Source organism: Fukomys damarensis, unplaced genomic scaffold (genome assembly GCF_012274545.1).
Source record: "Fukomys damarensis isolate Sample0158 unplaced genomic scaffold, DMR_v1.0_HiC HiC_scaffold_16, whole genome shotgun sequence".
NCBI classification, from domain to species: domain Eukaryota; kingdom Metazoa; phylum Chordata; class Mammalia; order Rodentia; family Bathyergidae; genus Fukomys; species Fukomys damarensis.
The window spans coordinates 73,528,965-73,542,007 of NW_022900928.1; the positions used below are offsets into that span (position 1 = coordinate 73,528,965).

A 13,043-nucleotide genomic window follows, 5' to 3' on the forward strand; every position below is an offset into this window, starting at 1 on the left:
ATTTTTTTTTTTTTTTTTTTTTTTTTTTTTTGGTACAGGGGATTGAACTCGGGTCCTTGCGCTTGCGAAGCAGGCGGTGGAACCACTGAGCTAAACCCCCTGCCCCTAATTTTCTTATTTTTATGTTTAAACAATTTATTTAGCAGAATCAGGGATTGAACCCAGAGCCTTCACACTAAGTTTCATTCCCAGCCCTTTATTTTTTAATTTTGAGACAGGGAAGTTCTTCCTAAATTGCTCGGACAAAATTTACAATCCTTCTGCCTCATCCTCCCAGAGTGCTGGGATTAGAGGCACTCACCCAGCTGATGATGGAAAACTTTAACATTTGCACAGAATATATTTTAAACTAGAAGATGACCACAGGATGACCTTTAGTCAACAGAAATTACCAGAAGGAATTAAGTCACCTTTATTTGGTAAGATCAAGTTCTTTTTAACACTTCTTTTTTTGTTTGGTACCGGGGATTGAACCTCGGGCCCTTTTGCACTTGCGAGGCAGGTGGTGGAACAACTGAGCCAAATTCCTGGCCCCTTTTCTCATACTTCTTAATCTACGTGGGTTGGGTATTCCCAATAGAAGGCAAACCCAATTGGGTAAACCCAATAGAAGGCAAAGTTGCTATAAATTACTAGATTGAAAAGTTCTGGGGCCAGTTTAATCCCCTTCATTAGAGCATACCCCCCTCAAGCTACTCAAGGTGGTGTCCTTTTCTATTTTTCTGACTTTTCTTTGTCAAGAGCTGGCCTGATCTTTGTTGGCTCCTTGAACTAATAAAATCTCTTGCTTTCTTCTTTTTTTTTTTTTGGTACTGGGGATCAAACTTGGGACCTTGCTCTTGTGAGGTAGGTGTGATATTACTGAGCAAAGTCCCTGGCCCTTCTTACTTTCTAATTAAAGCTTTTTTCCTGTTAGAAACAACAACAACAATAAATTCTTGGCTTATCTTTATATATGTCTGAATGGAGATTGCCAGTGACATTTACAGTAAGATAAATTGTGCAGTGCCTTGTCTGTTGCCTAGATGCTCAATTAATTTTAGATATTTCTCACCTTACACTGGGATTTGCAAATCACTACAAGGACCATAAAGTCACCTTAAGTGTGACTTTAATTTTAACTGAATGGAAGCACGAAACAGACTTTTTTTGTGGATTGAACTCGGTCCTTGCATTTGCAAGGCAGGTGGAGGAACCAGTGAGCTAAATCCCCAGCCCAGACTATATTATAATTACTCTTCGATTATACTGAGTACCCTAGGAGGAAGACCAAGAAGACTATGAAGACTGGGTAATAAATCGCCGGTACCAGAAAAAAAAAAAAAAAATTCTAGCTAAAAGTTGAGGCATTATTAAAATTTTTAAAATTTTATTGGTACAATTTAGATTTGTATAATAATCACATTTATCATAGGGAGTTTGTACTTGTACATGATGTATCTTGATTCCTTTTCCCCCATTCCTCTCCCCTTTCAACCAACCCCTTTTCCCTTATTTATAAAAGCTCAGTTTCCATTTTTTCCTTCCCCTTTTTTCTTTTCCCTTCCCCCCTCTCTAGTTCACCCTTCCTTTTCAACAATTTTTCCTTATTTCACATTGTCTGTTATACATTTCCGTTCCTACTTACATTTTCAGTTTCTTAGACCACCAGTTACAAACTGTAATAGCTAAATCTTGTGAACAACCCAAATGCCCATCCACCAATGAATGGATAAAGATGATGTGGTTTTTCTATTAGTGTAGTATGACTGAGGCATTACAAGATCTTTAAGCTGAGATAGTTTTAAGGGCCCTGGGTGCTCAAGCTTTGTAAGAATCCTATAAGAGATATCTACTTTTAATCAGTTACTTTCTAAAAATCTGGGCATGGTAGTATATACCTGTAATCATAGCACTCGAGAGGCTGAGGAAGGAGGATTGAAAGTTTGAGGTCAGCCTAGGTAACGTAGTGAGACTCTGTCTCAAAAAACCAAACAAAAAATGAAAGACTAAGGTTATAGTATGTTGATAAAACAATGATTTGATAAAGTTTTTAATGGGTTTTTATTTTTAAAACAAATGCTTGACCAATTCTTTAATAGTTAAAACCTTTTTTATTTTATTGATTGATTTTAAACTTTTTTCCTCACATTTTATTCTTTTATTAGTACATAATTGCATTCATCATGAGGGATGTATACATGTTCAAAGCACATCATAATTCTTTTTTTGTCCTCTTCCTCTCTCCTCCCTCCAAATCTTTACCTCCGCATTTACAAAAGCTCTATTTTCATTTATTTCTTTCAATTTGTTCTTTAAATCTTTTTTCTTCCTTCCCCCTCCCCATCTCTTGTTTTCATTCCCCATTGACTATTTCTTCCTACTTCCTAATTTCTCTCCTCCATTTTCCTCCCTGTTCATACTTTGTATTCCTCACACAAGTGAAATAAATGTGATATATTTATATTTCTAATATAAAAGACAGGCTTGAATAAGCATGCTAATTTCTTAGTCACTTTTAGGTTTTATGATCCTACTTCACTGCTACGTGACTGGCACATACTACCACCTAGTGGTTGTGTATGTACATTTCTGAGTCAAATTTTGTTTTATTTTGTTTTGTGTTCTTGAGCCAGGGTCTGGCTATGTAGTTCAGGCTGGCCTTGAGCTTACTATGTAGCCCAGGCTTATCTTGAACTTGCAGTGATCCTCCTTGCCTCAGTCTCCGTGGTGCTGGGATTATAGGTGTGTGCCACCATGCTTGGCTCAAGTTTTTGAAAGTAACAAAACAAGAAGAAAAATCTCTGAAAGCCAGAATTGCTGAAAATTTGTCATTTCACCGACAGCTCAGAGCTGTGGCCTGTCCTCTTGTAATAGGCGGGAGGGAACAGATTCCTTCATGATTCCCATAAGGCAATACAGAAAACTAGATAAGCACAGGCATAAAGGAAATACTTACATGATCTCTGGCCCATACTCCCGTTGTGTTGCGATATTTCTCTTAGCCCTTTCCCATCCTGTCTCCTATCTTGACACATTAACTGCAATGGATCTCTTACACTCAGTTGGTAGGAACAAATCCTCATTGGACTAACATTGAACCCCTAGGCCTATCCCTTCTTACAGAACATCAGGTCCAAATGTTTAGTGTCTAAAAGAACTAAGAATAGGGGAGTGCCTGGTCAGTGGGCCCCACTGAATAGAAAACCATAACTGGAAGTAATCAGCTAGTTCAGAAGCTCTCATTTTTGGTCTTATTTTCTTGATTTGGAGTCAGATTGGTTTGGGTAACTAAGTGACTGATCTTCCTTCTTCAAAGGCAGAAGCACCTTAAAGGAGGCCCCTTACGTGTCTATCTGGAGCCTAGACGGAAGACTCACCTCTGACAGATCCAAGCAAGTAAAGACTCATTAGTAAGATTAATTTGTTCATTGGGAATTAGGAAAGAGAGATCTTTAGTGTGGAACACTCAAGCGCTGTGAAGAAAGTCAAATGCTGCATCAGACAGAGCTTCTGGGAATTCTAGAACTTCAGAGACAAGACATATTTCCTCACAATGGGTTGTATTCTGAGGTCTTCATGTGTCAGGCAGGTTGATGCTTTACAGCCTATGGCAAATTACCCTCATGAAGACTGTGAGTATTTTCTGTGTGTTGGATGGTATTTGGGGGCTGTCTGTACTACTTTAAAAAAAAAGTTACCAAAATATATCCATTCTTTTTAAAAAAAAATTTTAAAGGCCCCCCCTTTTGACTTATAATCTAAGTTTTGTTTGTTTGTTTTTTTCATTAAGTTAATCTAAGTGTTCTTGATGGTGAGGTGTGGTGGCTGGTTATTTTCTCTTTGGCTCTTGGAATCTGCTGTTCTTGTCTCTGATCCTACCCTGGAAGGCTGATCTCTGTTGATTTAATCACTTAAGTACTAAATCTGGGTTTGGCTTCAGATTGAATTTAGCCAATAGAAGATTGGAGTGGATGAGGAAGAGAAGACTATATATTCTTCCTGTTTTCTTACCACAGTTGCCACAGGCTGGCTCTTTTTTACACTATAAGGCTTCTGTAATATTTCCTCTCTCCTTTGGCGCCAGCTTTTAACCAGGCTATCAGGTGACATATTTTCCTCTCCCTGTCCTCTTCAATTTAGGGATAATTGTGGTTCCCATTGTTGCTAAAACCTGAATGCCCCAACTTTCTTTTTTTAATTTCCTTAGCCCCACTCACTTCTGTAAAGTCTTTTTTTTCCCTTTTTTATTGGTACATTTTAGGTATACATAACGATAACATTCATCATAGGGAATTTGTAATTGTATATGATATTTTTTTTTTTTTTTTTTTTTTTTTTTTTTTTTTTTTTTTTTTTTTTTTTTTTTTTGGTTTTTTGAGACAGGGTCTCACTATGTAGTTGAGACTGACCTGGAACTCACTATCCTTTCCTCATCCTCCCTTGTTCTCCTTCTCATTTGAACATTTTCTTCACATTTCCCAATATCTAGTATACATTTTGGTTCTTATTTACACTTTTGGTTTCTCACACCAGAGAAACAAGATGGAATTTAAACATATGTACAGTTTATTTCACTTAAGAGTATAGTCTCAAGGTGCATCCGTTTAACTTGGAATGACTCAAGCTTATCCTTTATAGCAGAGTATGATTCCATTGTATTAAAAAAAATCTTCTTTATCCATTTCTTGAATGATGGGCATTTGGGATGTTTCTAAGATTTAGCTATTACAAACTGCCGCTATAAACATGGGTGTGCATATATCACCATGGTATGATGCTTTTCTTTCAAGAAGATGCCAAGAAGGGGAATGGGTGGGTTGAATAGAACCTCTAGTTTTAGTTCTTTGAGGAATCCCCAAACTGATTTCCACAGTGGTTTGACCTGTCTACACTTTCAGCAGCAATGGACAAGGTTGTTTGTTTGTTTGTTTGTTTTGGGGTTTTTTTGGTACTAGGGATCGAACACAGGACCTTGAGCTTGCAAGGCAGGTGATGGCATCTCTGAGCTAAATCCTCAGCCTGAGAAAGGGTTCTTTTTTCCCCACAGTCCCTCTAGCATTTGTTATTGGTTTATTTCTTGATAATAGCCGTTCTTTCTGGAGTGACATGGAATTTTAGAGTTGTTTTAATTTGCATCTCTCGAATGACCAGTGATTTTGAACATTTTTTCATATATTTATTTGCCATTTTTACTTCATCAGAGAAGTGTCTTCATTTCAGATGCCCATTTTTTGATTGGGTCTTTAAATTTTGGGGGGGGTCTGATTTTTTTGAGTTCTTTATATCTTCCAGATATTTGTCCTTTGAGGAACAGCTGGCAAAATTTTTTTCTCACACTGTGGATTGTCTCTTCACTCAGTTTCTCTTGCTGTGCACAAGCTTTTTAATAAGATGAGATCCCAGTTGATTTTTTATGATAGTTCCTGTGCAATCAGGGTTTTGTTGATAAAGTCTTTGCCAGCAACAATGTTTTCAAGAGTTCTACCTATTCTATCTTCCAGCAGATTGTTTCTGTTTTAATATTTATGTATTTGATCCATTTCAATTTTAGTTAAGTGCATGGTGAAAGATATGAGTCTAGTTTTAATCTTTGTCATGTGGAAAGCCAGTTTTTCCAGCACCATTTATCAAGAGGTTTTCTCACAGTGAAGGTGTTTGGCTCCTATGTCAAAGGTAAAGTGGCTGAGTATTTCTGGAGTTGTTTCTGCATCTTCTAATCTGTTCCATTGATCCTAGGGTCTGTTTTCTTTTTTGTTTTTGTTTTTTTGCCAGTACCATGCTATTTGTTTGTTTGTTTGTTTAATCACAGTAGTTTTATAGTATTTCAAGTCAGGGATTGTGCTGCCCCCTGCCTTGTCCTTGTTGCTCAAAATTGCTTTTGCTATTCTAGGTCTCTTCTGTTTCCAAATGAATTTTAGCATTGTTTTTTTGAATTCTGTGAGATATGCTCTTGGTATTTTTATTGGGATTGCATTGTCTATGTAACAGTTTTGGAAGTATGGCCATTTTCACTATATTGGTTCTTCTTACCCAAGAACAAAGGCTATATTCCTATTTTCTGATATCCTCTTTGATCTCCCTTTTCAGAGTACTGTGGTTTTCAATGTAAAAGTCTTTTACTTCCTTCATTAGATTGATTCCTAGGTATTTCATATTTTTGGTTGCTTTTGGGAAGGCAGCTGTTTCCCTTATTTTTTCTCTCAGTGAGTTTGTTAGCAATTCACATTTTGCCAACTTTGAAGATGTGTCTGGCTAGTGTGGGTCCTTGCTTTAGTAGAAAAGGAAATGCAGCCGGGCGTGGTGGTGCACACCTGTAATCCCAGCACTCAGGAGGCTGAGGCAGGAGGATCACTGTGAGTTCGAGACCAGCCTGGGCTACATAGTGAGTTCCAGGTCAGTCTCAACTACATAGCGAGAGCCTGTCTCAAAAAAATCATCATGTATTATCTTATTAGTGAAGTAATTTTCAACTACAAAGAGGCTCCTAAAAGTTTACAGAAAGAAGGCAGCTCTGTGTTCAATCCTCAGTGCTGAAAAAAGTTTACAGAAAGAATAAGTATCTATGCAAAGAATCAGGAAAAAGTAATAGCATTACACTTCTCAAAAGCAACATAGGTGAGTAGAAAAAAGTAAAGTTTTTAAAAAGTGAGTGAAAAATTTAAATCCAAATTTCTTCACTCAATGTGAGAAGAGATCTTTTCAGAAACCCAAAATCTCCAAAATAAATGATTTCCTGTGTCAGAGAGAACTGTGTCAGTTAGAAAATTTCCTGTGTCACTTAGAAGCAACAAATAGTAGGGTACCAACGTGCTGTGATTCAAAGAGTAGTGTTTGTTCTCTCACACCAAGTTTCTGAAGGTAAGTAGTTAGTAATACTGATATTCAGAGCCCCAAATGTCAAAGCCAAGTTTTCTGAAACCCTATTGCACTTTCGTTTGTTCTATTTGCTCATAATCACCAGGTGACAGCCCAACCTTAGACATCACACAGGAGTCAAGATGGTGGGGTGTATGGTTTTCTATTCCTGTGAAACAATTTATCACAAATGTAGCTTCTTAAAACAACCCTCATTTTTCTTACCATTCTAGTTTCAAATTTCAGCATGTAGAAAGCCAGTTTTTCCAGCACCATTTATTAAAGAGGCTATCTTCCAGTGAAGGTGTTTGGCTCCTTTGTCAAAGATTAGGTTGCTGAGTATTTCTTTAGTTGTTTCTGCATCTTCTAGTCTGAACATTGATCCTCAGGTCTGTTCTTTTGCCAGTACCATGCTGTTTTTATCAATAGCTTTGTAGTATAATTTCAGGTCAACAATTGTGTTCCCCCTGCTTTGCCTTTGTTGCACCAAATTGCCTTTGTTATTTTAGGTCTCTTCTGATTCCAAATGAATTTTAGGATTGTTTATTCTAATTCTGTGAGATATGGTGCTGGATTTTTTATCAAAATTGCATTAAATCTGTATAACAATTTTGTAAGTATTACAATATTCACTATATTGATTCTTCCTATCTAAAAACCAGGGGTATCTTTCCATTTTCAGATATCTCGATTTTTTCAGAGTACTGTAGTTTTCAGTGTAGAATTCTTTTACTTCCTCTGTAGGAATTAATTTCTAGGTATTTCCCCCCCCTTTTTTTTTTGATGCTACTGTGAAAGGGTTTGTCTCTAATTTCTCTCTCAGTGAGTTTTTTATTTGCATACAGGAAGGCATTAATTTTTGAGTGTTGACTTTGTATCCAGCTGTGGCACTGAATTTGGTTATCAAATCTAGAAGTCTTTTGGTGGAGTTTTTGGAGTCTTCTATATAGAGTATCATGTCATCTGCAAATAATGATAATTTAAATTCTTCCTTTCCTATTCTTATTCTTTTTATTTTTTTTTCTTGTCTAAGTACTCTGGCTATTATTTCCAGAACTACTTTGAACAAGAGTGGTGACTGTGGACATCCTTTCTTGTTCCTGATTTTAAAGTGAAAGCATTCAGTTTTTGTCCATTTAGTATGATGTTGGCTGTTGGTTTGTGGTAGATGGCTTTTATCAGATTGAGATAAAGGTCATCTATACCAATTTTCTGTAGTGTAGAGGAGAAGGTTACATTAGGACACAGATTGGAATAAGAACTGCAGTTGTGGGTCTGCACACGGAGCCACAACTCAGAAGTTCAAGGTTATAAACTGTTGAGAACCAGCTGATAACGTTCTGGGAACAGTCTGTTTTGAAAAAGTATATAAACAACTAGAACCAGGTGTTCATCAAAAGTAGTTGCTAATGCTTTGCAAGAGGTAATCTGTAAAAAACTGTTTATTCTCATGGGAGTATTGTGCATGTATCTAATAAAAACCGAGGTTGGAGAGTTGGCTGCTGTTTGCCTGTGAGAGCTTCAGCCCTCTACTCCTCGGCAAAACTACATTCCTGCTGTCTGGCTATCCTTCGTGTCCCATATGGCAAGTGGAGCCCGAACAGGGACCTGAAGGGTGGTCTCAAAAAGACGGGGGAACCAAAAGGGAAAAAAGTGCGTTCAGGAGAAAACGAAAGTTTTGGGAATTTCAGAGTAGAGTCATGGGAAATTCCCCATCCACCGAGACTGAATATATCAAATTACTTCTCAATCTCTGAAAAGTGCAGGAGTGAAGGTGTGAAGAGTTTCCAGTTCAGGGAGCTATTCTCGGTGGTAAGAAAAGTTTCACCCCAGTGGTAAAACTCAGTTAAATTTAAAAGTGTGGAAACAAGTTATGCCAGCTTTACGGTGCACTCATCAGGCTGGGGATACAATTCCAGTGTCAGTCTGGTCACTTTGTAATTTGATATCTATAGCTCTCTAGCCTTTGCAGTCTGAATCGAAATCCTATGTTACAGATTATGAGCACCGAAATCAGTTACCGAATGGGAGGTATGAGTTTGCGGATGATGTGTTATCCCGACCTCTTCCCCCTTTGCCAAAATAGGCTCCTACCTGCTTGGGAGATAAAGATGAACAGACAGGAGACTGTGAACTGGTAAAAAAATCCGAGGAGCTATCCTCAACTGAAAGTAAAAGTGCGGATGTAAACACTGAAGGATCTAGTTCAGAGCCTTACGTGATGGCTCAGGTTCAGCAGATAGCTGGGAAGGTAGATAAATTAATTTTCCAAACTGGAGGAGGAAATGTCAAGAAACAGAAACCCCGACTATTTGTAATACTTATATGAAAGAAAGCTTTGAGCCTTGGGCCCCTCCCGCTCCTTTCTTTTCTCTGCCAGCCGCACATGTTGGCCCCTTGATACTTCAAAGGCCCCTAGTACAGCTTGGAGGATCTCTTGGGAAAAGGTTGCTTTTGGATTTCGGTAAAGATTACCCGCATGATAATTCCTATAATCATTCACATTTTTTTGGATTTCCTATATTCCGACAAAATACACCAGCTAATGCTCAACATCCCCAAGATTATGTCCAAATTGATCATCATAATACGGAATATAAGGTTTTAAAGGCGTTTAAGGAAGCTGTTAATTCTTCTGGTATGCATTCAACTTATGTTGAACTTACGTGACTGGACTTCTTAACTACACAACCGAAAATCAGTTGATACCCATGGACTGGAAGACTTAAGCAAAAACAATTCTAGAGGAAGGGAAGTATCTGCAATTTCAAACTTGGTGGAGGGAGGAAGCTGAACAAATGGCTAGTGTCAATGCATAGCATAATCCACCAGGACCTACAGTACATCAATTAACAGGGCAAGGTGCAGTTGCTGCACTAGCAGCTTAACTGGGTCTTGATGTTGCTATCTAGTTCAAGTTCGTTTATGCTGTATGTGAGCATGGAATAGAGTTGACCCCCCTGGCCAGAGTGACCAGTCATTCACTAAAATTATGCAAAATCCTGGGGAACCTTATACTGATTTCTTATCCTGACTTTGAACTGCTATTACTAGACCTATTGCACAACCAGATGTTCAAGAGCTTTTATTACAGGCCGTATTTTAGGAAAATGCTAATGCAGAATGCCAAAAGGCTCTACACCCCTTAGGGGCGCAGAGAGCACCATTGGAGGAGTATGTTAAGGCTTACCATGATGTTAACTCCCCTACTTATCATTCTAATATTTTAGCAACAGCCCTAAAAAACGGAATGAAAAGAGCACAGACTAAATGTCATAATTGTGGAAAATTAGGACACATGAGAAAGGACTGTCATAAGGGAGTTAAAGGGAATAATGCTATAGTACATAACCCCCTAAGGGTCAGGCTTCTGGACTTTGTCATCAATGCTGGAAAGGCTATCACTGGACTAATGAATGTCGTTCAAAAAGAGATAAAGAAGGAAATTTATTGTTGGGAAACTGGAGACAGAGCCCAGCTCGGGGCCCAGAGAAAAACAGTACGAGCTCCCAGCAGTACCCTGTGAGTATAGGGGAGGCACACCACAAGATGAATTTAGGTGTGCCCAAAGCAAGGTCAATGATTTAATTCATGCAACCAAGGGAAGTGCTGCCCTCTATACTGCTACCCCAAAAGATTTTATTTTAACCCCCACAGGAGGAATATATACTCTTGGAACCAATATTTATGGACCTATTCCTCCTAATACTGTAGGATTCTTATTGGGTAAAAGTAGTCTAACATCTAGAGACATCTTTGTTCATACTGGAGGCATTGATGAGTATTATCAGGAAGAAATTAAGATGATGAGTTCTAAGTCAACAATTACTTTAAATAAAGGGCAACATATAGCACAACTTCTTGTTACTATATATAAAAGGTAAAGCAGCACCAGTAAAGAGAGAAGGTGGGTCTGGAAGTACTGGAAAACAAGTATTTTGGCAAGCTTTAATTAATGATGAAAGACCTAAGTTCACTGTCAGAATAAAGGATAAACAAATAGAGGGCTTATTGGATACGGGGGCTGATGTATCTATTATATCTTGCATGCAGTGGCCTCCTGAATGGCCTCTTCAAAAGGTACAAGCTCATTTTACAGGTGTAGGTACATTAACTGAAGTCTATCAAAGTCAAGAAACCCTCACTTTTATTGGACCTGAAAGACAAAAAGGTAAATTTCGACCATATGTGGTCGATATTGCTCTTAATTTATGGGGTAGAGATTTATTACAACAATGGGGGGGCAACACTAACTACATATACCAACTCTTTCTCAACAAGCAAAATATATTATGACAAGTATGGGCTATAATCCATTTAAAGGTCTTGGGAAAAATGAAACAACCAATTAGTTTTTGTGCTCCTAATTCTAATGAATCTCATAAGGGACTGGAATATCCAAATTTACCTTAGGAGCCACTGAATAGTGCTTCGCTCTACCTTTAAAATGGTTGAAGGAGACCCCTGTGTGAGTAGAACATTGGCCCCTTACAAAAGAAAAACTAGAAGCACTGGAAAATTTGGTGCAAGAACAATTAGACTCAGGACACATTGAACCTTCTACTAGTCCATGGAATTCTGTGTTTGTGATAAAAAAAGAAAAGTGGTAAATGGAGAATGCTTACAGATCTTAGAAAAATTAATGAGATAATACAGCCTATGGGACCTTTACAGTTGGGAGTACCCAAACCCACATTAATTCCCAAGGAATGGCCTATTACTATTGTAGATCTTAAGGGTCGTTTTTTCACTATCCCTTTACAATCTCAAGATTGGGAGAAATTTGCTTTTACTGTTCCCACTTATAATAATAGCCTGTTCATAGGTATCAATGGAAAGTATTGGCACAGGAATGTTGAATAATCCCACATTATGTCAGCATTTTGTAGATCAGCCTTTATCTTCCATTCCTAAATGATATCCTAAAAGCTTTATATTTCATTATATGGATGATATTCTCTTTTCTCATTCTAATCCTGAGACTTTACAACAAATATTTAGAGAAGGAATATGAGAATTAGAATTATATGGACTTCAGGTAGCACCAGAAACAAATACAAACAGAACCACCTATGAAATATTTAGGTCAAATTATTGAACAAACTACAATCATACCCCAAAAAGTTGAACTCAGAAAAGATACCCTTAAGACATTTAATGATTATAAAAATTTATTAGGAGATATTAATTGGCTTTGTCCCGCTTTGGGAATACCAAACTATGCTTTGACTAATCTTTTCCAAATCTTAGAAGGACTCTCAGGTTTGAATAGTCCTAGAGCTCTTATCAGAGCAGATAAAAAAGAATTGGCTTGGATTGAGAGACATATGAAAAACACCTCTCTCCAGAGAATTGAAACTTTGCAAGATCTTAAATTGTTAATTTTTCACACTCCACATTCTCCCATTGGGCTAATCCAACAGAATATTAATATTATTGAATGGGTTTTTCTTCCACATAAGAGTGTAAAAAAAATTGGAAACATATTTAGAAAAAATTTGTGAATTAATTCATCAGGGTCATTTATAGCTCTGTCAATTAACAGGATATGATCCACAAGAAATAATTGTTCTTTTTACTACGAAACAAAGGAGTTGTTTCAATTTAATGATAATTGGCAAAGAGCTATGATTCATTTCCTTGGGAAAATTCATAACTCATATCCCAAGGATAAATGTACTAAATTTTTGAAGTGAACTCAGTGGATTTTGAATAAAATAATAGTAAAACATCCTGTGCAAGGCCCTACTTTTTATACAGATGCTAGTAAACAAGGATTGGCTGGTTATGCTAGTGATATTGATACACAGGTTATACAGAGTCCCCATCATTCTGTCCAACAAGCTGAATTATTTGCTATTATCGTATTATTAACACATCATAATGACACTCAATATAGTCATGGATTCTCAGTAGGCTGACTTTACTGTCCAAAATATTGAAACAGCTACTATTTTTGAGAATGGTTCTACTCTACATTATTTATACAATTACAATGATTGTTATATATTAGAGAAAATCCTCCCTTTGTTACCCATATTAGAGCTCATACCAAATTACCTGGCCCCATGGCTAAAGGTAATGATACTATTGATCAGTTACTTGTAGGTTCAGTTCTTAAAATTCAACAGCATCATGCTCATCATTCTTTTTTTTTTTTTTTTTTTTTTAGTTAGGTTTTCCCTTTTGGGGTTGGTTGCCTGGAA

The 13,043-nt window shown here is 37.3% G+C and overlaps 2 protein-coding genes across 2 annotated transcripts in view; one reads left to right on the forward strand and one right to left on the reverse strand.

The window, feature by feature from the left end:
- Acrv1 (acrosomal vesicle protein 1) overlaps window positions 1-3,437 on the reverse strand; it is a 9,870-nt gene extending 6,433 nt beyond the window's left edge. The window contains exon 1 of the mRNA XM_010628675.2: window positions 3,360-3,437. Coding sequence (XP_010626977.1) covers window positions 3,360-3,411 — 52 coding nt within the window. The 5' untranslated portion in view covers window positions 3,412-3,437. The remainder of the gene's footprint in view (window positions 1-3,359) is intronic.
- Window positions 3,438-3,599: 162 nt separating this feature from the next.
- LOC104865245 (secreted seminal-vesicle Ly-6 protein 1-like) overlaps window positions 3,600-13,043 on the forward strand; it is a 39,298-nt gene continuing 29,854 nt past the window's right edge. Inside the window, exon 1 of the mRNA XM_010628678.1 lies at window positions 3,600-3,614. The gene's annotated coding sequence lies outside the window, so the exon portion shown is untranslated. The remainder of the gene's footprint in view (window positions 3,615-13,043) is intronic.